Raw genomic sequence first — 27,276 nt, forward strand, 5'->3', positions numbered from 1 at the left:
AAGATGAAGATTGCTCATAACTAGTGGTAGGTTACTTAGTACTACATAACCAAATGTCTTTAGATTGTCACCAAACCCCTGTTATCTGTTTTTAAACTGGAGGGACAGAGTTGTCGCTCAGGTCCTTCTACATTATTTGTTGTAATCCAGGAGACTCTTAATAACAGCATTATCATTATTGGGTTATAGCCCTCCTAGATTATGATTTTTAGAACCATAAAGCAAGAGTTGCAGAGTTTCAGAGGTTGATTAATAAGAAAAATTTATTGTTATTTCTTACACTTAAATCTGCCATGCAAGTTAAAACAGCCAAGTAGGAGATCTGGAATAGAAAAGATCTGCTGTTAAACACTGAATAATCTCTAGCTCTTCTATTCAGTAGAGCTATTAAACTGTTGCTTATTGCACATCAGTATTCTGCATTTGTTAGCTGAAAAGCTACTATAGGCAGTAGCTTGAGCAGGCTATTACCATTTCTAACTTCATGCTACGACGTTCTCACTTGTCTGCATGGTTGACCCGATCCTGTATGTCATCAGGGAGGAGATGTTTAACTTGTGACACTACTAATCCTTTCCTGAAGGCTTTTTGTTCTTCCTGCACGTTGTCCTTTCATTGCTTTTTGTGAGCTGGAACATGCTTGCTCAGCCCTGATGATGAATTCATGTAATTACCTATGTATGTGCTGAAGTCCTGTTGACTTTAACGTTAAAGATCAGGGATTGCTTAAGTATTGCACTGAATCAGGACTCCCCAGGCGTTTCACATGCACAAAGTAACTTGGGAATTGGTGCACCTTCTTGTAGTTTTCCCCTGATGGGAACGAACAGCAAGCTGTGCATGGGGACAGCTGGGAGCACAGCAACCCAACAGGGCGCTTGTTTCTCCCCAGGTGAATAAGTCTGCAGAGCACAGTTGGCCTGTGTGCCTTTGCGTTAACTCAAGTGTGATATGTGGAAACAAATCATAATGTTAGACAAAGTTCAGAGTACTTGGTTAATCCAATTCTAGAAAGCCTCATTAGTCTGTGTGCAGGTACAAGTTATGCAAAAGCACATGTCTGTGCCAGGAGTCTGCATCCCAGTATAGCTATGTGTGTGTACCTCTGCAGAAACCCTGTTTGCAGGAGCTCGTCATGAAGTCTTTTCTTTCTCAGCCAAGTTCTCACACAAGGATACGGATGATTTTCCATGTGCCTCTTGAAAATGTGCTTGTCTCCACATTTTTATTTTGTTGATATAAATACACCTAATGCACTGTGATAGTGCTGTGTTTTGTAGAGAAGGCTGCACTACTGTCAAGCCCAAAAAGTCTAGGTTGGTCTTGGTGTACATAGGCATCAAGCTTTCAGAAAATATTATTGTCCTCAGCTGGAATGACTGACAGTCCTGGGAATCGCATCTGAATTACAAAAAACCTTGGGTCTCCAGTTCATATGTTGTCATAACCCAGTAGACACATTATATATTCCCTGAAGAGGCTCATTTGTGATCCTTTCTAACACAGTTTGTGCTCAGAATAGCATTAGCCCTTTGACAAGAGGGGCAATATTGCTGTTAGAGCAGTTCCAGTCTGGGCTTCTGCTGGAGCTCTGTGGCATTGCTTTCCCAGATTGATGATGGAGTGGACTTAAGCTTTCTCCACCCCTTCAGAAGTCATCCGTGCTGCTTCCTCAGTGCTTTGATATTCTGCCAGCCAAGAGAGGGAAGAGCCATTTATAAATATTTCTGGTAATACAGTAAGTACTCTCACATGTTTTGCTCACTCATTTTCCGTATCCAGAAATCTATCTGACCAGAATCAGTTCACTCTCTTTTATTAGCAGAAATAGATCCACAACAATTAAAATTGATTAAAAAAAAAAAAAGAAGAAAAGCAGCAGCAGGCACAACATTGTATTGACTGACTGTGTGTATATTCACACTGGCTTCCAGTCCATGGATAATTACCCCTCAGAGCTTGTGTGCTGTGTACAGTACAGAGATGGAATTATGCACTTTAAAGAGTTTTAGTGAGGCTCTTAGGATGCCAAATTCTTTCCTTTTTGGGTTTTTTTTTTTTTTGGTTGGTTGGTTGTGGTTTTTTTCCTTCTTTTCATTGCAGTGAGTAATGATTTTTAAATGCACATGACCCATCCTCAAAACCAAAATAAGGCATGTCAGTGATGTTTTGTGTCTGGATGCGCCTTCTCTTGAATGGACACATTAGAAGTGTGCCCATGAGGTGAAATCTGCGGCATGGTCTGAGATGTCTTGGGCTTGCTGGCTTTCTTTCGTGAGGGGAAAGGCAAATGGAACTCAGATGTTGCTTGTTCTGTTTGGCAGCAGGTACCCCAATTTGGATTGCTGCAAGGAAAGAGCACTTGAAAGAAACTGTGGGTGCAGATCCCTGACAAAGCAGACTTACTTGAATGCTAAGAACCAGTGGTGGTGGTTTCTCCAACCTCTTTATCAGAGCCAGTTGAACTGTTTTGATTTGCAGTTTCACGCACATACACAAATTAGAATATTGCCTATAAATTTCAGCCTAAATTGGTTTTGGCAAAGTGATAAGCAAGTAAAAAACAGGGCCTCATCGTAGGAAGTGTCAACCCATCTTAATTTTAGACAGAGATACCAGCTCCTCCTAGAGGAAAAGAGCCAGTACATAAATAGCTCCCAACAGATCCTTTACCCAAGGAGACAAAAGGGTGACGTGCACAAGTTGCTGCTAATGCCAAATTTAAGCTTTCCAATGGGAATGTGTCATGAGGTTTGAGTTTGTCTGTAAGATGTGACTTGATGTTTAGGCAGGAGAGTTTATTGTTGTTCTGTCATAATCTGGAGGTATTAACAGCTCTCCAGATTTGTTGGAGCTCTTTGGGGAACATCTCCAAAGGTACTATCTTGGGAGTTTAAAAAAGGAGGCACCTTTTGAAACACAGCAATTGGGAATGTAGTTGCAGGGCTGCATTACTCTTCTGTGGCAGGCACTTGTTCTTTGACAGTGGCCATGTTTATGGATTTTTATCTTTAATTTATGTTTAGTAACAGTGAATGGTGCTGCATACTGTTCCACCAGGCTGCTGTGTTAAAAGGGCTCCCAAAGACAACTTGTTGCCCAAAAAGAGATTCTATAATAGGAACAGACTGTGGCAACTATGAGGTCCCTCCACCTGCCCTGCTCTCCTGCTCAAAGATGAGTGAAGGTGAACATGGGAGAGCTTCCAGGAGCTGTATTGCGTGTACAGGCCAGCTCTCTGGATCCTGTGTCCCAGAAGGAGCAGTGTCCCTGTGTAACTTGGACTGCAGAAGCTAGAACAAGACAAACAAGGACCTTCCTTGATGCTGCCCAGCTTCAGCCCCTTAATAAAACAAAGGACACACACTGCTTTACAGGTAACCAAAGACAAACAAATGAAGTAGTTCTGCCATCCATCAGAGAGGCTGTGTGCATAGCTGTACATGGTGGCTGAACGTGCAGTTTCCACAGTAGCTGAGGTTATGGGGTGTTTTCAGGAGAGGGCTACATGTATCTCCTGAGGAAGTATGAGATGCTTCAGTCTATGAATCTGTTATGTCTCCTTCTTCATAGCTTTCCTGGAATAACACAGAGTGGTGCTCAAAGCCACTCGCAGCATCTTTCAGTGATGGTGCATCCCATGACCACCTCAGCAGTCTGAAATGCTTCAGTCTGGGGTTTGGTCCTGCAGTCCCATGTCCTTTCTTGGTTTAGCGGTTCATGGAGGTATGTGCTCATCACTCCTGGGAGGCAAATGTGGGTGCTTTTGATATTTTAGTGATTGATATGAGAAACTGTGTCTGTGTATGTGCCCATTCTTATTGTTTTAATCTAACTTGAAGAAACATTCCTTACTTGTTAGATATGTAAATTTTTAGGTACCTAATTATCTGCTTTACTTGCCAACTCTCTCCAGCCCCTTTCTTCTATGATCCCACCACCCTCTTTCCTTCTCATTCCCTTAAATATGTTTAGCTGATGAATAGCAAATCTTCTCATAGAATTCTTCAGGAATATTTACTGTAGGGCTTTGCTTTTGTTTGCTTTTCTGGTGACTTAGAGATGGCATAGTGAGAAAAGAAACATGTGAGCTAAACCTGTTGGTTTGAGCATTGTGTCAGAAAATATCCATAAATTGCAAGTTACTACACAGATGTATAGATTTAATGAGACTGTGTAATGCCATTTATTTATGCTAAAGAATCTGACACATACGGTACTGAAAAAAGTTAATACTCTAAGAGTTATTTTATATTTTTCCATTGCCATCTGTCACTGCCTACATAATAATGATACAGGTGAAAGCCTAGCACTGCTTTTTTTAAAAAAAATCAGAATGAATAGTCATTTAAATGTCTTGCTGCTTTAATAGCTGGTGTGTTTTAAGTTGTGGGAAGGAGGCAACAGAGATACCCTCCCCCTGTTTTTTGTATATGAAATTTGGGGTTTAAACAGATTTATATTCTTAAAGTGACTTCTGAGAGTGGAAGAAGATTATAACTGTTCTATCCTTTAAATTTGGTAAAGTTAAGGGACTAAACCAGACTCTGCCATCCTTTATACCATCAGTGTCTGCTTCTTGGAGTAGCCCGTTCATGTGCATCTTCAGATGGAGGTGAATTTTTGTGCTTGCCTGAATGTGCTGAATTAAGTACTGTGAATGTGATTCATCTGTGAGTGGATCTTTCTAGATCCCAGATCCCAAATCCTGGTTCCCATTGGCCATCTGAAATCAGTAAAGAAAAAAAAAAAAAAGGAAATACACTTTTTCAGCTCTCTTAAGTAAAAATGTTTCAAAACAGCACCATGCTGACAAAACTCAGCATTTACAAATACAGTGGCTTTTCAGAGTTTTCCTTTAGCTTTATGCAGTCGTACTGTGGTTAGGCAAAGCAGCTTTCCCTTTTTTGTTTTAATCACAGCGGAGTCCAACACAGCAGTGGCTGTGAAGTGTGTGCTGAGGAGTCCCTATGCTCTGATGTTTGCAGTCATCAGGGGCAGCAAATAGTCCTATACCTGGGGATTTGCCCATCGCTTTGCATCCAAGGGTGCAGACAAGGCTTTTGCTTTTACTTGAGTGAATGAAATAGGTTTTGTTGTTAATCACCTTTTTAGAATGTAGTAATGAAGACAGAAAATATTTTTGTGGCAGGTGCTTATCCTATAATTTTCCATGGGTTGATGAGTTAGGGAGGTTACTGCTTTAGAGGAGGAGGAGGACATGGCTGGGTCAGGTTGCATTAATATGATTTAGAGTTTATATAATTAAAAATAAACACATCTTTTCCCGAAAGCTGTGAATGATCCAAAGGTGTAACTTTGTAATGAAAGCCTTTCACTTATTTAAAATAATGTCTCTAATGATAAAAATGCCAAAAAATGAAGCAAAGTGCCTGGTCCAGACATAGAGAAATCATTCCATTGGCTTCCAACAACTTTTTCAGGTGTATTTTCAAATATAGTGCACATCCCTAATGGCAAGTTCCTTATAAATGAAATAATCATTACTGTTCTAATTACTATTCTTTGCGTACATTGGAAAGCATTTTAGGAAGTCATGCACTTTTTAAGAAGCAGAGATGACAATGAGTGAGCTATGAGGTTTTGGTCACTTTAAATGGATGTTATAAATCACTTTATTTTTGTTTATAAGAGATGATCTATATATAGCTGTAGTTTGTCAGCATTTTCCATTACAAACTTCTAGTTTTGGGTACCGTATAGAGCTCTCAGCAGCCTCTTAGAAAACCCACTTAGAGGTGAATGTTGTGTCATTGCTTAATGCCTATATGTTTCTTCTGCTTCCTTATTAGAATTTGAACCAGTCCTAAAAATAAAAAGGTGTTCGTGGTTTAATGTTTTGAGAGACAGTGTGTTTCACTACAGGACTGAGCCCGATTTTATTTTTTTCTTCCTTTCTCTGCTTTCCAGTTGCATCAGAAATAACTCTTGAAGTAAAAAAGAGCTGTGGTAGGAGAGGAGACTGACAGTATTTAATGTATGTGTTGCAGACGGTAAGAGACTTGCTTTAGATCAGCAAGGGAAAGGGCTGTCAAAGACCACCCACGTCCCCAAACCCTGCCTCCTGCAGCTCATGGGAACTGTGAAATGGAAGTTTACAATGAAAAGGGGCCCTGGAGAACACCTGCTATACAACACAGACAACCCCCCCTCCCCAACATCATCTGCCCGTCTGTAAGGCCTGAGGAGTCATTAAGACAAAGACTTAGTGATTAGGGTTTGCAGCAGGAGAGAGCAGGGGAGCAGGGGCTGATCAGGTGTCACCTAAAGGCAGAAAGTTTGCTAGGTGACATTTGCTCAGAGAAACATGTTTCATGCAACATAATAAGGAGATGAAAAAGTCCTACTCCCTCTCACCCCATCAAAACAGCCTGTAAAGTAGCAGAACAGATAAGTATCCAACAATTTCTCCTAATTTGACCATAAGGAAAATCCACGAGTCCAAGCCTAATAACTGGCTTAGCTTGAGCATCAGTATAGGGGACAGCAGCTAAGAGCTGAGTACTGCTGCGTTGCCCTCGTCTTTTTCAGGAAGCAGGTTCTGACACTGAATGGAAAGGGAGGAGTGGGGGTGTGGAGTCTTCATCGCATCTATAGGGAATCAACAGGAACCATGGACTGCATTAAGCACAATACCCTGTTGCACCATCATTACTTTGTAAATATAGGCAAAAAAGGAGGGGGAGATTGGGTCATCAGTACTGCTTTTCCTACCCTGGGATACGAATACATGACTCTCACTTGTGCAAGTACAAGTTGAATAGATGCATTTATGAGTGAAATTTGGCCTGAGGTCCTTCTGGAGAGGAATCTTGCAACACTGAGCCATCATATATAGTTAATTAGGAGTTCTTACTCTTGCCACTTTGGAGGTAAGCAGCATTTGTGACTTGCGGTGAGCAAACAGCCATGCCTAAAGGCTGGGCGTCCAGAGCAAATTCTGATCTAGGTACTGCCATCTTTACTTACACCAAGGTAGTTCTTACTCAGGCTCTCATCCTTTGGACTTCAGCAGACACCTCACTGTATGCAACTCAAAATTCATTGAAACCATCTGAATTTGGTCTTGTGATAGAAATTTCAGGTCTTAATGCTACAGTTGCTGGGATGCCATGTGCTTAAATCAAAGCCCTTCCAACTGTAACTGTTTAATATTTCTACAAGCTTGTATAGTCATTTGAGCATAAGAGTTGTTTCACAGGCTTAACGGCTGCAGTCTCCAGTCCTTGTGTCTGGCCGTGGACAGCTGGGTTGGGAGAAGCCACCTGGTATTTTTAAAGCGTTGCTACTGAAAACATGAGGTGACAGCCAGTGTGCTGCTCCACATCAGCCAAAGCTGGTTCTTGTGATGGCATAGTATGCTTGGTCAGAGCCTGCTCCGGCTGAAAATGGTTGATTTTTCTCAGGAAGGTTAATTTTCAACCAGGGTGGTTTACCAGCCAGTTCTATAAGAGCTTCCAGTATAAAAGATGGAAGTAGGGTGGGGAGTGAGAGGATGGCAACCATGGTTTGTGTCAGCTAAAACCTGACTGGAGCTAGGCTTAGCTATGCAACTGCATCCTAATTTAAACTAATCTTGGGTGTAACAGACCTGTTAGTCTACACTTACTGCACACACCACCTCCAGAAGATATGAAATAAGTACTCTGTTGCATTTAGCAAGAGTTTAAATTGACTTCAGAGAGGTAGCAGGCTTAAACTGAGACTCTTCAATGTGAAAACTAAGAATTTTGAAGGATGTCTAAATAAGCTGATCACTTCTCACTGTATTTCTGGCGCATTAACCACCTCCATGTGGGTTTGAAAAATCCCATTTGTAGCATGCAGAAAAGGGCCTGGCACAAAGCTCCTAAATCTTTCCCTTCTCTCCTTCTTTTTATTAGTTATAAAATGTTTGGTTTGATTTAACCATTACAAATGGACATAAGCCTGCCAGGGGTCACCCTGGCAACATGGTGTCACTATCTAAGATTCGTGCTTGCTCAGCAGACAAAAGCTAAATCTTTGGCAGCTAGTGGTAAACAAATTTGACACCCAGCATCGGGGACATCCATGTGTAATGCAAGAGGCCCTGCTCTAGGCTTTTGTCACTTGACTCTAGAAAAGAGCTGGGTAATTCCCCTTTCTTTGCAGGTGACGTTCACCCTCATTTGTTCCATCCAGCTACAGCTTCACTGTAAGTCTCCAGAAAGCCTCAATCTACTGTGAAAGCAGAACAGGCTTCCTTGAAATACACCTTTCTCAGCCCCAACTGAAACGGTTTCCATTACAGTGTTGTTAGGGCAGTGTTGTCTCTTAAATGACACCTGTGGGCGTCTTCCTTTCTCCTGAAGATCAAGGTTACCAGCTTCCAGTACCTTGAGCAGCCCTGAATCTCCTTATTCCACAGCATCACACCTACACAAGTTTTGAGGGATACCTGTATCGCACCAGCAGAATGGGAGGCCTGTTAGTTTCTCAGGAATGAAATATAATTTGCAGCTAATTTAGTTCTTAATGACAACCTGTTTGCCAAGTGTTTTGTGGCTGAGGCAAAAACAGAGCAGATTCCTTGTCTGGTTTTGCCACTGCTCAGCTGGCATTCTCACCCTTTGTATGCATGCCTTTTGAAAAAGGGAAGGCTTGCCCATGCTCCCTTGTTTACACATTTAATAGCTCACAATTAAGCCAAAATGGACTTGAAAAGCCTCGTTAATTAAGAGCCAAATTACCAGCAACAGAAACTCAAAGATGAGGTTTTCTTTTCACCCCTTTATACTGTTCCAGGAGGAAAGTATATTTAAACATGCATTCAAGTCTCACTACACTTCTGGAGTGGTGTAGACACCCTCTTTAAGGACCCATTTTGCTACCAGAGTGCTCTTAGACTGATCAAGAGTCAGGGCTCATTGTTCCCAGCTTTTAGCATTCCTTACCTTGGATTTTCAAAGTCTGTAAAGATGGAAGTGTTCTCCTTCCCCCCACTTCCTTAATTTTCAGTTTACAAAACACTGATTTGTCATTCCTGATATTAAAATTAACTATGTTCCACTCACCATTACTGAGTGTTTTTAATCGTATAGAAACATTCCACATCTGAGTCTTGAGATCTGTAAGAATAAGATTCCCAGGCTCAAAACTTGTGAGTAGCTGGGTCATTTTGTATTTGTCTTTAGCTGCCAATTAGCAATGTCATTAATCCACTGCCTAGGAGAAGTTCCTTATTAAAATAGACAGTGTCACTGACCATGGACAAGACAATATGCAGAAGGTTGTGCCATAGCTGCCTGTCATTGTGCTGCAGTAGTTAGAGCTCAGTTTCATTCTCCAGAGGGTAGTAGAAATTTCTTAATTTCTCTGCCTTCTGGGGTACAGACAGACACATTATCCAGGCTTTGAATATTGCATTGTATTGTGTTCTGGATAGGGACTCTGAAGCAGACCCTGGGAGAGCTAATGCACCACCTGCCACCCGTTATCAGAGGAGTTTGGTTAGGGAACACATTGTGTCCGCATTAGCCGCAAATGTCCTTTGCTGCGTCCACCCACAGAGCCACCTGAAGGCTCCTTGGGGGTGGCAGATTTGAATTTTGCCTCCTCAAGGATGAGTGTCTTGAAGCTGGGCCAGAGCTTTGTGTGCTGCTGGCAAGAGAAGACAGACTGGGGAAGAGGCACAGGAGGGCTGGAGGGATCAGGCTTGCTTTTTCTGCATCTCCGGGGGCAGCAGGGAGGAACTGATGGTGCATGGCTGCTGCCAGTAAAGGCTAACCTCTAGCTGGAGACCACAAACCCTTGGTGACAGTGGCCAGCCTGGTTTTCCGAGGCCACAGATAAAATAAGCAACGACCTAGGACAGCAGACAGTGGAGGAAACAGAGGGGCACGGTCCTGCTGCTTGCTCCCTGGTGTGCTGTACAGAAGGAATTTTGTTCTGGAGAGTGAACTGCACTCTAGCTTGCTTAAGGAAAAGATGACCAGTGCTTTATTTTATACCCCACCAGGGGATCAAGTCTCTCAGCAAGACAAGAGGGTTTTATTTTTCCCCCCAGATCCCACTTTTGAGGGAAACAGATTTCCATGACAGAGGATGAAATACTAGGAATAGTTTTCTTAGGTGGATCTTCCAACTTCTGGTTTGTAACTGCATTAATTTGTGGGTGAAGGAAATATTTTGGTACTGAAAACTTGCCAAAATGCTGTTTAACAGAATTGCAGTTTAATTAGCACTTAGGAGACATTAACAATAATTGTATTCAGTTTCGCCACTCAGGATAAAGTGTGATTCAGGATCAGCTGGTTGGTGCTCTGAAAGAAAGGGGAAAACAGAAAAAGGGTAAAAAAAAAAAAAAAAGAAAAAAAATTGCTGTGTGGTCTGGTGAACATGTGCCCTTAGCTTTGTGTTTATAGGTAGAAGCTTTTGTGGCTGCCTGTCTCTTTCTTCCCACAAGGTGTTGTGCTGGACTGGGAAAAAGTGGAAGGAACTTGTATTAACTGGAGGGAAAGGATTTAACTTCAAGTTCATGCTTTTGCAGTGAGCTGGATTATGGTTTATCCCTGCTGTCTCTTTTGCTGTAATTTTTAGGAAAAGTGCCAAATACTTTGAAAAAATTTTCCATTTACTTATTTATGCTTTGTTTTGCCAAAGAATGAGAAAGCCTGCCACTTTCAGCAAGCATGTGAACAAGAAAGGCGAGGGAACCCAGGGTGAAATCTCATGTGGCGACTTGTATGTGATGCAGGATAGCCATCAACATCCCTTGAATATTTCTTCTTAACAGCAGAGTTCATTATGCTCTCAAAGTTTGTGGCTGTAGGTGAAAGCAAAGACAGTGCCACTAAATGACTGTAGTTGCAAAGGCTGGCTGAGAACAGAGAAGATAAACAATATGCAATTGAAGTGCCTGTTTGTATGCAAGCTACCACACAGGCCTGATATATACACCATTATGATGTAAGGCAGCGGAGAGAACCTGATTAGCAAAGCCCTCACAGCAAGCCGAGGAGATCCCTGCTACACCAGCACTCCCCTCCTTGGAGACCTGCAACGAGTCCCAGTTGAAGGAAACCTTCCCACAGCAACAGAGGTGGCCAGAGGGTTTCTGAAAACGGCAACAGCACTGCTCTATGTGTGTGTATGTGAAGGTGAGGGAAGTAAGAAGAGTAAACAGCCAGAACAACTCTGCAGAATAGCTGGGATATGGCGAAGGATGCAAGATGAATTTCTTGGGCTTTGTGAGCTATGTGTGCAAGAGTTGTGGAGCACTGTGTGTCTGGGAGCAAATGGCTCGCTGTTTTGTTGAGCTGTTTAGCCTGTTGGATGAAAGCCATCCTTTAGCAGAAAGAAAAGCTAGGGCAAGATAAAGTAAGTGATCTTCTGGTTCGTAAACTCTTGCAGCCCTGCTTTCATTTGTGCTGAGCAGGCAGAGGTCCACAGACTGTAATGGGAAGCAGTGGTTCTCAACACTTACTGCAGTCAAGTGTATTCCATATCAGAAGTAGAGTCAAAAATCTGTATATGTAAGAAGACATGTAAGATACAAGGCTTTCTCTCTCTTGTGAGTACATATAAATATATACAGTTGTTAGGAGCTTAGGGTTATTTAGTGCATTACTGTGCAATGAGAGTGCACAGGCATGTGGCAGCAGCCTGGAGTTTTAGGTGAGGAGTTCAGGGCACTATTTCTGGCTCTACCATAGCTACTTGTGTGGTCAAGTGTATTAAATCCTGCTCCCAAGGACAGCAAACCATTTATTCGGGCTTCATTCTCAGACTTGATGAATACCCCAAAAGGCTGCTATTATTAGAGGGAACTGCCATTCCCCTAGCTCTGAAAGTCGGCTGTCCATAAATCGCCAGTGCCTGCTTTCCCTAAGGAAGTGGAACCAGGACCTTGGCTTTCTCCCTGCCAGCCTGTGGAACTTCCAAAGCTCCCACTCTTCCTCCCTTTGCTTCTCTTGCTGCTGTGGTGGGTCAGGCCCCCTCATTCTCCCCATGCAAACAGCTTCCTGTTGACCTTTTTCTGCCTTCCTTCCCTTGTTGTGGCAGCGGTGGCCTTGCAGAAGAAGCTGTTGAGAAAAACAGACCCTGTCCTTGGTGGACGGGTTATTTGCAGTTACATAAAGTTTAGGGTGTCTCTTTTATGGCCAGGTTTGGGTGCAGGAGGTTGCTGTCACCCACGTATTTCCCTGTGTGTGCTGTTGATACAGGGTTAGCACAGAGAGCTGTCCTGGGGTACTGTACTTTTCCACCATGCCAGGCACCAGCTGAGGACATGTCATGGTCAAGCTCCCAGTCCCTGCTTTTTTTCCCTTTTTTTAAGACAATAAGTGCATCTCTGGCAACAAAAATATCAATTCCCTTCTATAAATGTAGCACTTGAATATTCTGCAGTTGCAGAATGTTTGGATGATGGTGCCTGTGATGGGTACGAGTCTGCTGTGATCTGATCTGGCTGTGTCCTTGCTCTGGATGGGCTTTGCCGTAATAGTACTTTCATTCCTTAGCTCCCATTAGTGCCTTGATGAAGGGTGGAAGACGCACTTCAACAATTTTATGATTAAAAAGCAATGTCTTCCCGTTCTTTGGTCTCTGGTGCCTCTGCCCTGTTCATTATGCTTTGCCTAGGGTAGCAACAGTGATTTAGAGTTAACATCAACATCAGTCTCTGAACCTTGTGTTTTCTTTAACTGTAAATTCTGGGGAAGAAGGACGAAAGAGGAAGTCTAGGTAGCAGGGTTTGTTCTTGTGACATTTTCAGGCCTGCTGTTTGAAACTCACAGCAATCAGACACGTTTACTCATTGGGCTGCTGGACACATTCCCCTTGGTGGCTGTACTCTGGAGCACGTTTGGCCAGGGTTTGGAGGCAAGCATTTAGGCTCTTGGTCTACTGCTGTCACCAGCATTCCTGCAATGGCCTTAGTACAGAGGTCAAAGACCGCTTAGATATGAAGGCTGAATCACCTCCTTTTTAAACCCCTCAGCAGGATCAAGGCTTAGAGAAGCAGGCACGTGGGCTTGCCTTCTGGCTGACTGTGGATGGGAGAGCGTGACTCTGAGGCAGGCCTTTCAGCCACTTCAGCCAGCCATTTAGACATTGAAATTAGGGTCTCTAGTGATGACAACGCTCCTATGTAAAAAAGCCTGATGCATTCATTTTCTGTAAAGATACACTGATTCCACAAGCTCTTGATAGTTAGAGAAGATTTATCCTGTGACCTGAGGATCACAGAAATCAGTGGTGAGCCCATCAGTCTAACCAGAGAGATACAAGAGATCTTCAAGTGTGCTTATTTTACTTGCAAATATACATAAGCCAGCAGCGTAAATCTCTTCAGACCTGTTTGCCTTGGCAGTGTCCCATTTGTGTGAATCAGAAGACGGTAGCAAAAAAGCACTGGAGGTTCACCCAGTCTCCCCTCTGTCAGGAAGCCTGCCCAACTCTGGCTTCACTAGGTCCCTGTGTTTTCAGTTATCCTGCTTGCAAAGGGTGTTTGTTTCCACAAGTTGTGATGGTGCAATGAAACCCTGTCTTTGGAAACCCTTCATCTTGGTGCACTAGGCAGGAGAGACCTGGAAGAAGCAGCTGTGGCTATGTCCTTTCCTCTTGAGACTTGGGCTTCTTGAAAGGAAGGGAGCTTCTATGTTTCAAGCTAAGCAGGAGGATAAGTTCTTAAGCCTGCTGCGTCTCTGCAGCTGTTGGTAGGTGTCTGGATCACGCCATGCCTTAGTTTCTAAGCTGTAAAATAGGGATAGAAATTAAGAACTTAAATACCCCAACAAAACAGGGCCTAAGACACAGTTGTAACTTGTGGTGCCATCACCATCATCAAACTGTGAGATTGTGGTGCTGCCACCACCATGACACCCTCATGTTGGTCAGATCTTAAAGGCTGTGCATTAATACTGATAATCATAGAGATTTATCATTATATTAGTGACTGGGAACTTAGAACATACATGGGTTTAATTTTTTTAATTTTTAATTTTTTTTTATTTTTTTTTTTTATTTCAGCAAATTCAGTAAAGCTAGAAATGCAAAGTGATGATGAATTTGACAGGAAGCCCCTGTGTCAGGAAGATGAGATCAGGGCTCATGATGAAGGAAGCAGCCTGGAAGATCCTCTCACTGAGGGTAACGAGATGATGGATAACAGAAAGATCCAGGAGCTCTCAAGCGAGGGAGGAATCCGGCTTCCGAATGGTAAACTGAAATGTGACGTCTGTGGCATGGTTTGCATTGGGCCCAATGTGCTAATGGTACATAAAAGGAGCCACACTGGTAAGCAGCTGAAAGAAAATCTGATGACTGCCCATGGCGTCTGATGTTGATATTACCTGACCACTCTTCTCTCTTTCCTTTTCATTCATGGGGTAGCAGGAGGTGGGGAGGGAAAGATGGGCTTCATTGGTTTGGTTCTCTTCCTGCTCCCCAAATTCTGGTGATGCTGTGTTTCTGGCATAGTGCTTCTTTGACATTGATTTACAGCCTTTAGTTCTTAAAAACAGCACAAAAGTCTGAAAATTGCTTTTTTTACTGTTGTTTGCTGGTTTTTTACTTGACCAGGGGCAAGATAGTGGGAGTCGTTCTTTGGCATGGGTGTGTGTGTGTTCATGGGTGTGCGCATGTGCAAGGCTTTTGAGCCTTTAGGGTGAGTCTTAGGTGGTCTTCCATTGGAGGTGCCCAGAATGGAAAATATCAGAAGCTTCCTGGGGATCTCTCACCTCTTTTGCAAGTGGCTGGGCATGATGCTGGTGGTGCAACAGACCTGGGATTAGCAAACCCCACAGAGACATGCATTATCCAGCGATGTATCATGTGACAGCTCCATCAGGAAACTTCACCTGAACTACTCCTATGAGCTAGCACTTGGCTCCCCTCACCATCCAGATGTGGCATCTTTCAATGCTTGAACTCTACTATAGTTTTATTTTTGTTACTGTTAGTATTTCTAAGTTTCGAAGACCAAAACAGCTCACTGGGCTTATGGATCTGAGAATTCAAGAGGCAGACAAAACCTTTGCAGTATGCTGATTGAGGGGGCCTTTGGGGCCTGAAAGGTGAAGCCTTGAGTTCAAAATAGGGAATTTCAGGCAAATTTTGGCTAATAGGACAAACTTGGCTGCCTGAGGGGCTGGTACTGACTAGCACTCACCTCTGGTACACACCTCTGCTGCTTCTCAGGTAGGAGTGGTGGTTACCTCCAACAGGATAAAGTACAGCTGGTGCCAGAAGACAATTCCCTCTGGTTTTGCAGAGGTCTACCTGGCAGAGCCTTTATTAAAAAAAGCACTTAAGCTTGTGCTTAATTTTTATAATATTTAAGCACATGTAAGTCACCTGAAGTGCTACTGTATATGCTTAACTTAAGATACACACTTCAGTCTTATTAAGGTTAAGCACAGGTTTTTGTGCTGGAGCTTCAGGGGGTGCTTGTTCTTCATGTTTTTTGGACACAATGAAATCTACCTTTTTTCTTTTATCTTTGCTATTATTTAATGGGGTGACAGACTTGCACAGACTGTGAGATTTCTGCTAAGATATTAAAAGAAAACTGGGCTTTTCAGGTAGAATAAGAAAGACTATGCATAATCCCTTTGTAAACCTGGCAGTTCGCAGTCAAATAGTGTGCTCTTGATGTGAGAGAAATCAATAGAATTTCTGTACAGAGGAATAATAAATATATACTACATAGTTAATGCCCTGTATATAAGTTGTATTGATAATAACAGAAATATGTAATGCAAAGCATTGCAGTATCATTTATGATGCAGCTGTGATTTTAGACAGCAGTTACAACAGGGGAAAAGCACTAGTTGGAGAACCAAAATCTTGATTAACAATTTGACATGCTGTTACTAGGAAGGAGAAAGAAAATTGAGATGTACGGCCGGAGTCCCCAGCTTTCAACCTCCCTGAAAAGTTTCTGTTGGCACTTGCATGTATCTGAGCATATGTATTGTAGGTGCATCAGAGTCCATGTATTTGAACTTGAGCAGCTAAATTAGACTTGCTAAATTTAGACTTAGGTATACTTCATTAAATGGTCTGCATTTTTTTTACACACTGACTAGCTAGTGCATCTTTTAAATACAGACAAGCTGCCTTTTTCCTGTGAAAGAAGACGTGCAAATTCAAAGAGAACAGAACAAAATCTCATCTGCGTGCGGGCAAAGTGGCTGTATGCGGATGCATAGATGGGGATTGCATAACTGATAGCATTTTCCTGCAGGCTACTGCTGGTTCCTCATAGAGCCCTGACTCTTCCCATCCAAGTAGAGGAGCTGTGATATATTGCTCTATACAGATGATCTCAAGCATATAGAAATGACATTCCTTTTAACGTGCAGCTCTGTGCTCTACACTCAGTAAACCAGTTGGCAAATTTTGCGGGGGATTTTTCTTTTTCTTTCCCCCACTTTGTTTGTTTGTTTTTTAATACATGCTGCTGCTTCACTGTCCACAACAGAAGGGGAAGTTTGCTTGGATTTCCACATCCTTGATTTTAAGGAGTATTTTTAGCATACTGGTATCTGTCTTTTGAAGTGCAGTGTTTTAAAATCTATTGCCACTTCCTCAGCAGCTAGGCATGATGGGCTGGCCCCAGCTCTGGAATGAGCCCTGACCTGTGGGTAGTCTGGTTTTGCAGCCCAAGGGAGAATTGTGGAGGGAATGGAGGTTTTCCCTTGTGAGTGTAAACCAATGATATTCTTTATCAGCTAATGCAACTGTCATGTAAATCCTTACCTCTCAAAGCCAGTTTAAGTATGTTTTGGGATCTGAATGTCACCTTACTCTCTTCTTTGTCTTATACAAAACCAAAGCATGATCTGGCCAGTTACTCGTATGGGCAAAGACTGAAGTATTTTTCCTTTTCCAAAAAACCTGTCATTGTTCTATGTAAATCACACAAAATGCTGTGGTCCATAGTAGGGGCTGTAATTTGCATGTATGCTGGGACAAGAGTGTGGCTTTCCTTACACTGGGGACTTGGGCTTTGCGAGTAGCTGTGCTGTATGGCTTTGGCTGCATTACACACATAAAGGGGCACAGTTTTCTCCAGCCATTATTCATCTGTTTGTGAGAGGCAGTTGTCTTCCCTGCCACATTGTTGTAGTTCAGTCGAACAGATATAGGGATGGGGAAAATAATCTGTGCTGTGGATAAGACTTGGTGTCCCATCTATCATCCTCATGCTGGAGCATCCGTTTCCACTGACTCGTGCAGTCCTATTGTATCATATCATATAATCACAACATGGTTTGTGTTGGAAAGGACCTTAAAGCTCATCCAGTCCCAGCCCCCTGCCATGGGCAGGGACACCTTCTACTAGAGCAGGTTGCTCCAAGCCCCTGTGTCCAACCTGGCCTTGAACACTGCCAGGGATGGGGCAGCCACAGCTTCTCTGGGCACCCTGTGCCAGTGCCTCAGCACCCTCACAGGGAAGAACTTCTTCCTTATACCTAACATAAATCTCCCTCTGTCAGGTTAAAGCCATTCCCCCTTATCATGTTTCTGCAGGCCCTTGTCAAGTCCCTTTCCAGATTTCTTGAAGGTCCTCTCAGTCACCCCTTCCCATGATAGACCAAGCTGAGGATTTCTCATCCATCCTTCAGATCCACACAAGCTCTGCCTCATGCACATGGTGCAAATGATGCTCTCATCCACAGCGCCTCCGTCACAGAGTCCATAGCACTGCTCCTCCGACACTGCCCAATGCAGCATTTCTCTGAAACACCAGTAATTCAAGTGAAACATTTTTGTAGTCTGCATGATCCTCAGGAGAAGGCCTTTCTATTTATTTGTCATCACTGACAGAAAAGAAATAAAGCGTTCAATGTGGAACTTAAGCACGATGCACTCCCTGCTTTAGTGAGCAGGGTAACCCCATCCTCTCTCTCAAGTGCCACATCCTCGCGTCAGGGAAATAGCATGTCAGGTTTGATTTGTTTTCCTCCTTTCTCATAGTATCTTCTTTTGGTCCAGATTTCATATTCCAAAGCCCATAGCCTGATTTACATCATCTTTATCAGAGGTATTTTGTTATTGCAGGAGATTACTGGTCGCATAGTATTGCCACTGGATACCCCAGGGGCTTGTGCTGGGGAATGTTGAGGGAAGGGGAGAAGAAGTTAAGGTCAGTAATCCAACTTGTGTGAAGGAATGAAAGGGAATTCAGATGATTTCACACCTCTTTAGGCTCTCTGCTAGTGGGCCTGATTTAAAACTTCCTTGATTCTCATTTTTGGTAAAGCAGAAACGTTTTGCTGATGCCGCCCCGTTGCTGCCTCTGTGATCTGCAAGGTCCTCACGTTGTTCTCCCTTGCGCTGTGAATTGTGATTTTTCTCCACCATAACATCAAGTCCTTTATTTAGTCCACTGCTGGATTTTTAAATACCTTTTATCTCTAAGGGAGGCTTGGGATTATCCTCATAGAACACCCAGAGGTTAAATGCTTTCTCTGTGTGGACACAGAGGGATAGGGGCAGAGCAAAGCCATGTCCCTGCGTGTAGGGCATGACGCAGCAGGCAGTGGGGATAGTAGTCTTATCAGCAGCCCAAAGTGGGATAGGTTATTTTTCTGAGGTGATAACTGCAGGAGAGTCTCATCTCTTTGCTTGCAATCCCCGTGCTTTTTAGTACCAGTGTAATGAGGCAAGTTATGTGCCCGTGAGAGAAATCTTCAAGTTCTACTACAGGAGCTGTGGCATTATTAACTAAATATATGCAACACTGGAACTCTGAATGCTAGTTAAATTTTGGTTTTCGTGCAAAGTTCAAGTTTTTGGGACACAATAAATGAAGAAAAACCTAATTGTGCTGTTCGGTATGTAAGACTTTATGCCCAAGCCAGCTAATTAAGAGCAAATTTAAACAAATGGACATATTAACACATTGCAATTAACTCCATTGGCCTGCCTGTCTCCTTCTTCCAAAAGAAAGGTTTATTTGGTTTGATTTGTCATTTGTAACCTAGAGCAGACTGAATCAAAAATTGTAGGGCCAAACTTCTAAAAGTGCAATTTTTCTACTCAGGTTCTTAAACCTAACTATTCCAAGAGTTTCATTTTCTACTTAAGCATAAAGAAGGGGAGCTTAGATTTTGGAAATCACTGTCTGAATAAGGATGTGTTTTACTCGCAGTATGTGGTAGCTAAACTCTTCTGTTTAAACTTGTACCAGTTCACTTAGAGGATTTTTCTCTCTTAAGAATATGGTCACAAATCTGTGGACAGAGGACACTTGGAAATCACTCAGGATTTCTCAGGAATTTTTCATGAGAGATTTGCCACTAGTGTTTTATAATAAGCTGCCCTATCTGGCAGTAGATTTTTCCCAACAAAAAGCCCTAGTAAAATCACTGATTTCGAGTGACGTGCAGCCTGTTAAGTGAATCTGATAGGACAGTGAGTAGGTATGCAGGCTAGATAGTCCCCAGAATAACAGGACAGTGAGTAGGTATGCAGGCTAGATAGTCCCCAGAATAACAAATACAGAAATGGAGCAAATTCTGCTGCTTTGTCTCTTGCTTGTGTAAAGGCAGGTTGCAACTCGGTGTCTGTCAGTATGTCGGTAGCACAGCTGATATTCCATTTTGCTCCTGGGACAGCATGGGATCAGAGCAGTTGCAGCATCTTATGAACCAGGATTGAGTGTTATTTTAACTGAGTGTTAACAAAAAGCCTACTACAGAAGGGTGAAAACCAAGATTATTAGATTATTTGATTATTGCCACACTTTCTGGTGGTAGCATGGACACAGTAATTCTGCATTAAGAGGTTAAAAACCTAATTTCAATCCCTTTTGAGAAGTACCTAAACTGTCCTTTGCATATCAAAGGTATGTGCCAAAGGAAAAAAGCTGAAATATCAGATATACTTTTGGTTGATGTTAAATACGGTCCCAAGGGATCCGGTTCTTATATGTAGATGGACTTCATCCTGGCTTTCCTTGTTATTGTGAAGAGACTTTAAACCTAGTGGATTTTTAAGAAAAGGTAATTAAAACATTCAGAGGAAGGGACTTGAGCACTGCTGTTGAAATAACCAGGCCTCACTCTTAGAAGAGTGAGAGCTCCTGCATTATTTTGTGAGTCATTCCATTTGATTTCAAAGGGACAAAAGTCACCAGCCAAGGGTTATGAAGATCTAAACCTACTTGGTTGCGAAGTCTTCAGGCTCTTTGTCCTCAGTCAAATTTCAGTTTTGGTACAGAAAATATCACTGATGTATTTTGCACCAGTCTGAGATTCGAAGAAGGGTAACTCATACTGAAACTTCTGCAGAGCACTTCCGTGCTGAGGTGGTAAAGGAGAGTTCTTGTGCCGGGAAGCTTCCAATTAAGCAGAAAAAGAGTTGGTTTGTTTTTTGAAATAACATTTGACATATAGACAGTAATAGGAGGAAGTTAATCACTTTGTGTGCCTGGTTTCGGGTTATATCAGGTAGACAGTGTTCATAACTTGTGCTGTGAAGTCTCCAGGCAGCTGCTGTATGTTAAAGACACTTACGAAAGGAGATACTTGTGGAGGGACTGTGTCTTGATAATAAACCTGACTCCCTTGGTCCAATTCACCTTTCATCTCGGTGTCTGTTTACACAACAGCAAGTTAACTTGGGTACTTTAGATACTGGTGTAGCTAAAGAGCAGTAGTATTTTGTTATTATTTTTCCTGGAGGAGGCATAGCTGTATTGGATGCATGTTAAACAATAAAGTTTCAGCAGTATTTTACTGTAACTTATTTGAAATCAGACCTTTCAATTAATGCTTTATTTAACTGTAAAATGATAAAACTCCATGTATTTGTTTGTTTATTCATCACTGGGGCCATTTCCTGGCACAAGCCCCTCTTCATAAAGCTTAAGGAAAAGTAATACTTTACAACTCTGGCTTACCTTGACTAGCCCATTCCTGAAGTAGCTTTAGATAATTAACTTACCAGTGCTGGAGAACAAGGCTTTTTAGGCATTCTTGGTTTTGTCTGGCTTTACATATTAAATCTGGAGCTGGAAAGAAACATGGGGGTTTTTTGCTTCGCTGTTCCTCCCTCTCTTCTCACTCAGAAAGTCTTTTTTTTTAATCACTAACGTTTGAGGGGTTTCTGTCCTAGTTTAGCTCTAAGATAGAGAAAAGGTTTAATACTTAAAGTAGATGCCAAATATTTTGTGGTTACGTTGGAGTCACCTAGTTTCCAATCCTGAAAAGCAAAAAGCTTGCTTAGTCTCTTTTCAGTATACGTTATTCTTAAAAGGAGTTCTTATTTTAATAGATCAATAGAAGTTTATAGAGTCAAACAGTAAATACATAGCTATAAGTGGTAAAAAATGCACCACACTCATAATTGTCATTACCCTCCTGTTGTCATGTATGCCACCTGTTTAATAGTTCTATAGTTTCTGGTATGTCTGTGCTACCATCACCCCCAAAGAAAGGAAAACATTTTAAACACAGTCAGGGACTGTCATATAGAAAAGAAACTATTGAAGACTTTTGAGTGGATGTGTAGTTTGAAGTGTGATTTATCTAAGCCTATGAATAAAAGCTTTTAATTTTCACACAAGAGTAAGGTAAGCGAATAAGGATGTCGAGGTTGTTAATTTGTTATCAGGAAATAATAGCCCTGGAGGACTACATATCAGCTTACTAGGAAAAGGCAGAAGGAGAAATAATTGGAAAACAGTCTTCTCAAGGCACTGAAGTGATAAAGAAGTCTGGTTAGGTAGTATGTAGAGTGGGCATCAGACAGCATAGTTCTTGGAACACCAGCAAAATCTTATTATTCAATCTTTACATTTTGTGCACTCTTCTGTTGGATAACGGTCTCTCAGATTAGCTGTGCTAAATGGAGAAGCTGCTAATCAATAGCATGAAGGTGGGACTAAAATTAACAGTCATCCCACAAGCCTTAAACAAGGAGTAGGAATCAAGTGACTGCACAAAAGTATAACAAACAGATCAAAGCAGCTATTTACCCAAAATTAAGCCAGTAGGGAAAACTCATTCATGCTGGCTTTGAATAGATACAGAGGTTATTTAAGGTAAAATGTGCTGCTATCGCAGATTCTGTCTATTTCAAGAGATTCGGTCACTTTGTAAACAGAGTGGTGTCACCCATTTTGTGAGTATTTTCATGTCGTCTTTGCCACTGAACCATGGTGCAATGATTATTTGAATTCCTGACCAAAGGCTTTCAGCATCTCTTCGGCAGCCAGTTTATGGAGGAGTAATACCTGCCCATAAGTGGCTTCCAAAATATCAAAGGTAAATGGGTGGTATAGCAGGTAAAACACTCTAACTGCATAGTTTTAAATACAGCAGGAGTAAAAGGAAAGACTTCAGACTTAGTAAGAAACTTGCCACCTTAATGTCGTCATCCTGAAACTGAAGCTATCATTCCTAAATACTGAGAAGCGTGTCAAAGGAAGGGAGTTTGCCTGTTTTCTCAGGCAGCGAAAGCAAAACAGAAAAGGAAAAAGCCCCATGTATTTTTCTACTGCAGTCTCTGCGTATCTCTGTTATGGACATTTTGAAATGATGTAAAAGAAGATAATGGCTAATCAGATCTTTTAAGTATAGTGTGGGACTTTGAAAGAGAAACCACAAACTCTTTATTAATTCCAATGAGCTTGTGTTCAGTGTCTTGGAAGAAGAGCTTTATGTCCTGATTTTTTTTGTTGTCACTCCATAATGTTCTTGGCAAGCTTGTAGAAACCTTACTATCTTCTTCAGTGCATCTGTGGTGATTTCAGATGTAATTTCCAGCTCATGCACGTGAAATAAAGTTGCAGAGGTATGGCATACATATGGCACATATCCTGCTTTATGCTATACTCCTGGCAGGGCTCTAATGCTGGCAGTGATTTAAACCACTGAAGTAAGAACTGCTTGTGGACATCTGTAAGAGCTCTCTTCCTCCCTCTGTTTCCATTTGAATCTACAGATGTATTTTGGACTTTACACTAGACACATGAACTCTTTTGATAAAAACATAGCATTAATTTTGTCTAGGAAGGGAGTAATCATTTTAAAGCTATTGTAAAAGGCTTTGGAGAGGTGATAGATCACACAATGTGTGTGTTTTTCATGCGATCTGTGTTCAGGAGAGTGAATTCAACCTCAGAAAGTCCCACCAGGATTTAGCCAAGGCTCCATAATAGGTGATGCACTGAAAAAGTGAATGAGGCTGCTTACATCTGAAATCTGATTAACTTGGTCCTTACTTAGTGAAAATGTGTCAGTATCTAAAGCCCTGCTGCAGTAAAGCACTTCACAAGTGGCTGGCACAAGTATGTGCTCGTGCCCTATTGGTGTGTACAGTGGGACAAGCAGATGATTAGAGCTGATTGCCTGACCAAGAATGCCATAACAGACTAAGTGTTCTCAACAAATGTTGGCAAAGAGTATGCTTTTAATAATACTTCATAAAACCTATGTGAGTTTGTCTGTGGTTTTCCTCTAAATAGTGACTTTAAAAAAAGGTGTTTGTTTTTATGGACCCAGTCTCCACTGCCCAAAGCAAATACAGAGGATTAACATAAAAATAAGTTTTGGATGTGTGTGTGTGTGAATGCATGTGTTGAGGGGACAGGGTGAGGTATAGAGTTTCTATTCATTTAGATACTTTGTTTTTCATCCAACAAGTCTTTTCAGTTAGCTTTGCTAGAGCACAAATTTGCTTATTTCACAATTTAACAATGTAACATTTTTCTCAGTGTTCGCTACTGCCCAAAGCTTGTGGCCCTGGTCCTTACTTTCTTTTACTCCTTCTGTAGCACTCTAGCAATGCAAAGCAGCCTTTAAAAAGGTCTTTCAATCAAAGTATAATGTAAGCGAAAGATCTGGTTTGAAGCAAAGACCTTAGCATCTGCCCAAGTCTGGTTGTTCTGCTCAGTTCTGAATACTCATATGGATTGGACCTATATTAAAAATAGGTGCAAAGCCATAGAGAAATACTACAAACCCACAGTCATGGATCTGAATTTTGATCAGAGCTCCTCTTTTATGAAGGATAAAACCTTTGAGGTGGAGAACTTTGAGAAAATCAGGCTGCATTAATCACCTCAAGGAGAGAATCTCAAATCATTATTGGAATCTTTGCCCATTGTGCAAAAGAAACAGCCTCTGAATTTAGCAAGTGCCACGTGTGGTGGTGGGGACCATACCTGGGTAAGATGGCACTGTTACAGAGAGCAGGATAAAGGGCTTCATGCCTCTTCCAATGTTTCTTGACAGCTCTCTCCCTTCCATTTCCCTTCCAGGTGAACGCCCCTTCCACTGTAACCAATGTGGAGCTTCTTTTACCCAGAAGGGGAACCTGCTGAGGCACATCAAGTTGCACTCTGGGGAGAAACCATTCAAATGTCCCTTCTGCAGCTATGCCTGCCGACGGAGGGACGCCCTCACAGGACACCTTAGGACGCACTCTGGTGAGCCTGCCTTGTCTTCTCTTCCCTCTTGTTTTGCCCTTTGTCATTGACCTTCAAGTGAAGCAGGTTGTGAAAACAGCTATGTGGTCCTGGTGGCTCTGGGTCTGTACCATCCTCTTCAGATAGCACAGCTCTGAACTTTGGAAAAGCCTTGATGTGAATCACAAAAGTTGTGGTTAAGCCACACCTCTCCTTTTGTGCAACTGAGCTCCTCTGCTGATGCTATCGTTCTTCCCTTTGAATATCTTCTTGGGTGTATCCAGTCTTCCCTGGCAGATTGTTTTGACACTCTCAGCCCCAAAGTGGCTGTGAAATTCTGAAGACTGTAAAAAATAACTGTTCTTGGTAGCCTGCTCTTCAGTTCATACCCATTTCTTCATCTAATAAATACCATATGCTGGTGAGTTCTTACATTCTTATCTTTCAGAAATCTCCTGATTACATTTTTTATTGTTGCATCTTGCTGTAAAGTCCTACTTCATGGCAGCCATAGCACTCACCCTGAAGCAGATAGTGGAGGGAGATTAGGTTTGTCTTACCTGGCTACTTGATATATATCAAGTCTACCTGATAAAACTTTCTTGGTATGTTCTGAAAAAATATCTGTCCTATAACTGCATTTTTATAGTCATGCTGATAGCCCTGATCAAGATCACATGTGTTTCTAGTCCTTCTATGCTACACCAAAGGGCCTCATTCTGCCTACTTATTCAGTTGTGTAGGACTCTTGAGTAAGATCTTAATTTGCTGCATTTTTTATCTTCTGAGATGTGTCCAGGCCATTTATAGGAGACCGTGTTTTTCATTGTTGAATGAGCAGAGATAATTGGACTGCTAATAAGTGATAGAATTACAGATTAACATTTTGGAGGTATTAGCAAATGTGTGACTTCTGAAACACAGTGGTTGAAGTGCAGCCATAGACAAAAACTCTGCTGTGAAAATGCAATCATGGAGCTTCCTGATTCCTTGTATCTGTTTCTTCTACTGGGTCAGCCTTGCTTCAGTAGAGGTTTCTGGTTCATGAGCATTAGGTTAGTCTTAGGATACAGAGTTGCCTTGACATTTCCAGGAATCAGAAAGTATAAGCTAGTAAGCTTCTCCAGGTAGACTTTGGAGTACACAGAAGGTTGTATTGATGCAAACGCACTGCTGACAGAAAGCGTGAGCTTCCAAGTGACTGCAAGTGTGGGACTAGGCTGAGAGAATGGTGTGAGAGTTGTCAGCTGAGAGGATTCCATCTGCAAGTCAGAAGGGACAATATTTGTGGAATTGTGAGATGAAATTCTCACATATCTGACCATAACCATAGTTTCATCTTGAAATGTAGTAAAAGATAGCCACGCGTAAAATAACAAAAGGGGTTGTGACATAAAATAGTTCACGTTACAAAACACATAGAGTTTGAAGATTGTTTTCGTAATATGAATATAGATCTTGTTATCCAGATACAGCCATTGATAGAGATTGTTGGATTTTCCCATGTGAAAAGTGCATGTCTGATGTTTCTGCTTCTTGTATGAAGATGAAATGCAAAGGTGTGGGATTTTCAGCAAGCAGGTGAAACTGATTAGGCACATGAGTTCCTCTGGATCTCTTTCCCTAACTGACTTACCTGTGTTCAGCTGTGCTCAGTGGGTAATTTTATATTTTGTTTTCAGTGAAGAACGTGTCACCCCTCTCAACAGTCAGCTACACCAGTTTTAAGCAGAGGGCCAGCAGAAATAGGCAAGTGCTCCCACAATACTCAGACAGTTCTTAAGAGTAGCACTCACAGATGAAGAGTTAAAAACCTGGAATATTGCCCTAAAACCTGGTACCCACCTGTGAACATGAGCATGGGAGTTAAGATGTCATTCTGTCTACATCTTACAGGCCAGCTTTGTTGATCTGTGCATATGTACTTGAACATGGTTCATGGAGAAAATGGGAAGATGTTTCTTAGAGATTTTAAATGGTTTCTTATCTGTGTACTGTATAAGCACCTGCTGCTTTAATGAAGTACAACTCAAAAGTCCATGAAGATACAGCAATTCTAGTAAACTTCATCAAAGTTTACTAAATGATTTTATGGTGCCGTGAATGTTTACATCTCTTATTTCTGACCAGAAAAGACAATATCAGATAAAACATAGAAGGGATTGAAAACTATTTTGAAACATGAGATTTCAGTCACATTTTAATCAAGCACATTTAATATCTAAATTAAGGTGAGTCTGTATATGTTTTTATGTCTACAAAAGGAAAGCTCTTTAGATCAGATCCTCAGCTGATACAGATTGGAACCTTATCCTTTAAGCAAAGAAAGTACTGCTATTTTGCACCAGCTGAGAATCTGGGAAATGATTTCATAAATGCAAGACCAGTTTCCTTTTTCATGTTGCATGTCCTTTTCATCCTTAAATAAGAAAGTTCTATAAATTAAGAAAAACAAAAAACCACAAAACAACAATCTTTTTCTTTCCCAAGAGGGCTTTAAACTACTCTTTTTTTTTTTTTTTTTTTATGGAAGGCAGAGTATGCAAGAAAGGAATTGAATAATTCTTTTCTATCTTTTTTTTTTTTTTCCTCCCAGCTAGTTTGGTCTGTGAATTGGAAAGCACTCTGTGTCACCATTTAGTCAGTTACACACTCTCACTATTGCCAGTTAGTCAGTTCTTCCTGTGCTTAGTGCAGGGTTTTCATACAGTAAGACATGAAAGGTAAAAAAATAAGGAAATGTAATTGCAGACAGAAATCAGCAGAAACTATCTCAGAGTTATCTGAAATAGCTGAAGCTACTATCAACTTAAAAAAAAAACCCCACCAAAATTATTACAGTTCTGTTTGGGTTTTGGTTTTGTTTTGTT

The 27,276-nt window shown here is 41.7% G+C and overlaps 1 protein-coding gene across 10 annotated transcripts in view; it reads left to right on the plus strand.

Annotated features, from left to right (window-relative positions):
• IKZF2 (IKAROS family zinc finger 2) overlaps positions 1–27,276 on the plus strand; it is a 113,358-nt gene that overhangs the window by 47,865 nt on the left and 38,217 nt on the right. For all 10 annotated transcript variants that reach the window (XM_061348056.1, XM_061348058.1, XM_061348054.1 and 7 more), the window contains 2 exons: positions 14,014–14,280; positions 24,260–24,427. In XM_061348056.1, the coding sequence (XP_061204040.1) occupies positions 14,014–14,280; positions 24,260–24,427 (435 nt within the window). The remainder of the gene's footprint in view (positions 1–14,013; positions 14,281–24,259; positions 24,428–27,276) is intronic.

This window comes from Neopsephotus bourkii, unplaced genomic scaffold, assembly GCF_033783945.1.
Source record: "Neopsephotus bourkii isolate Nb327-2 ecotype Australia unplaced genomic scaffold, CSIRO-AGI_Nbou_v1 NB_335, whole genome shotgun sequence".
Taxonomy (NCBI): Eukaryota; Metazoa; Chordata; class Aves; order Psittaciformes; family Psittacidae; genus Neopsephotus; species Neopsephotus bourkii.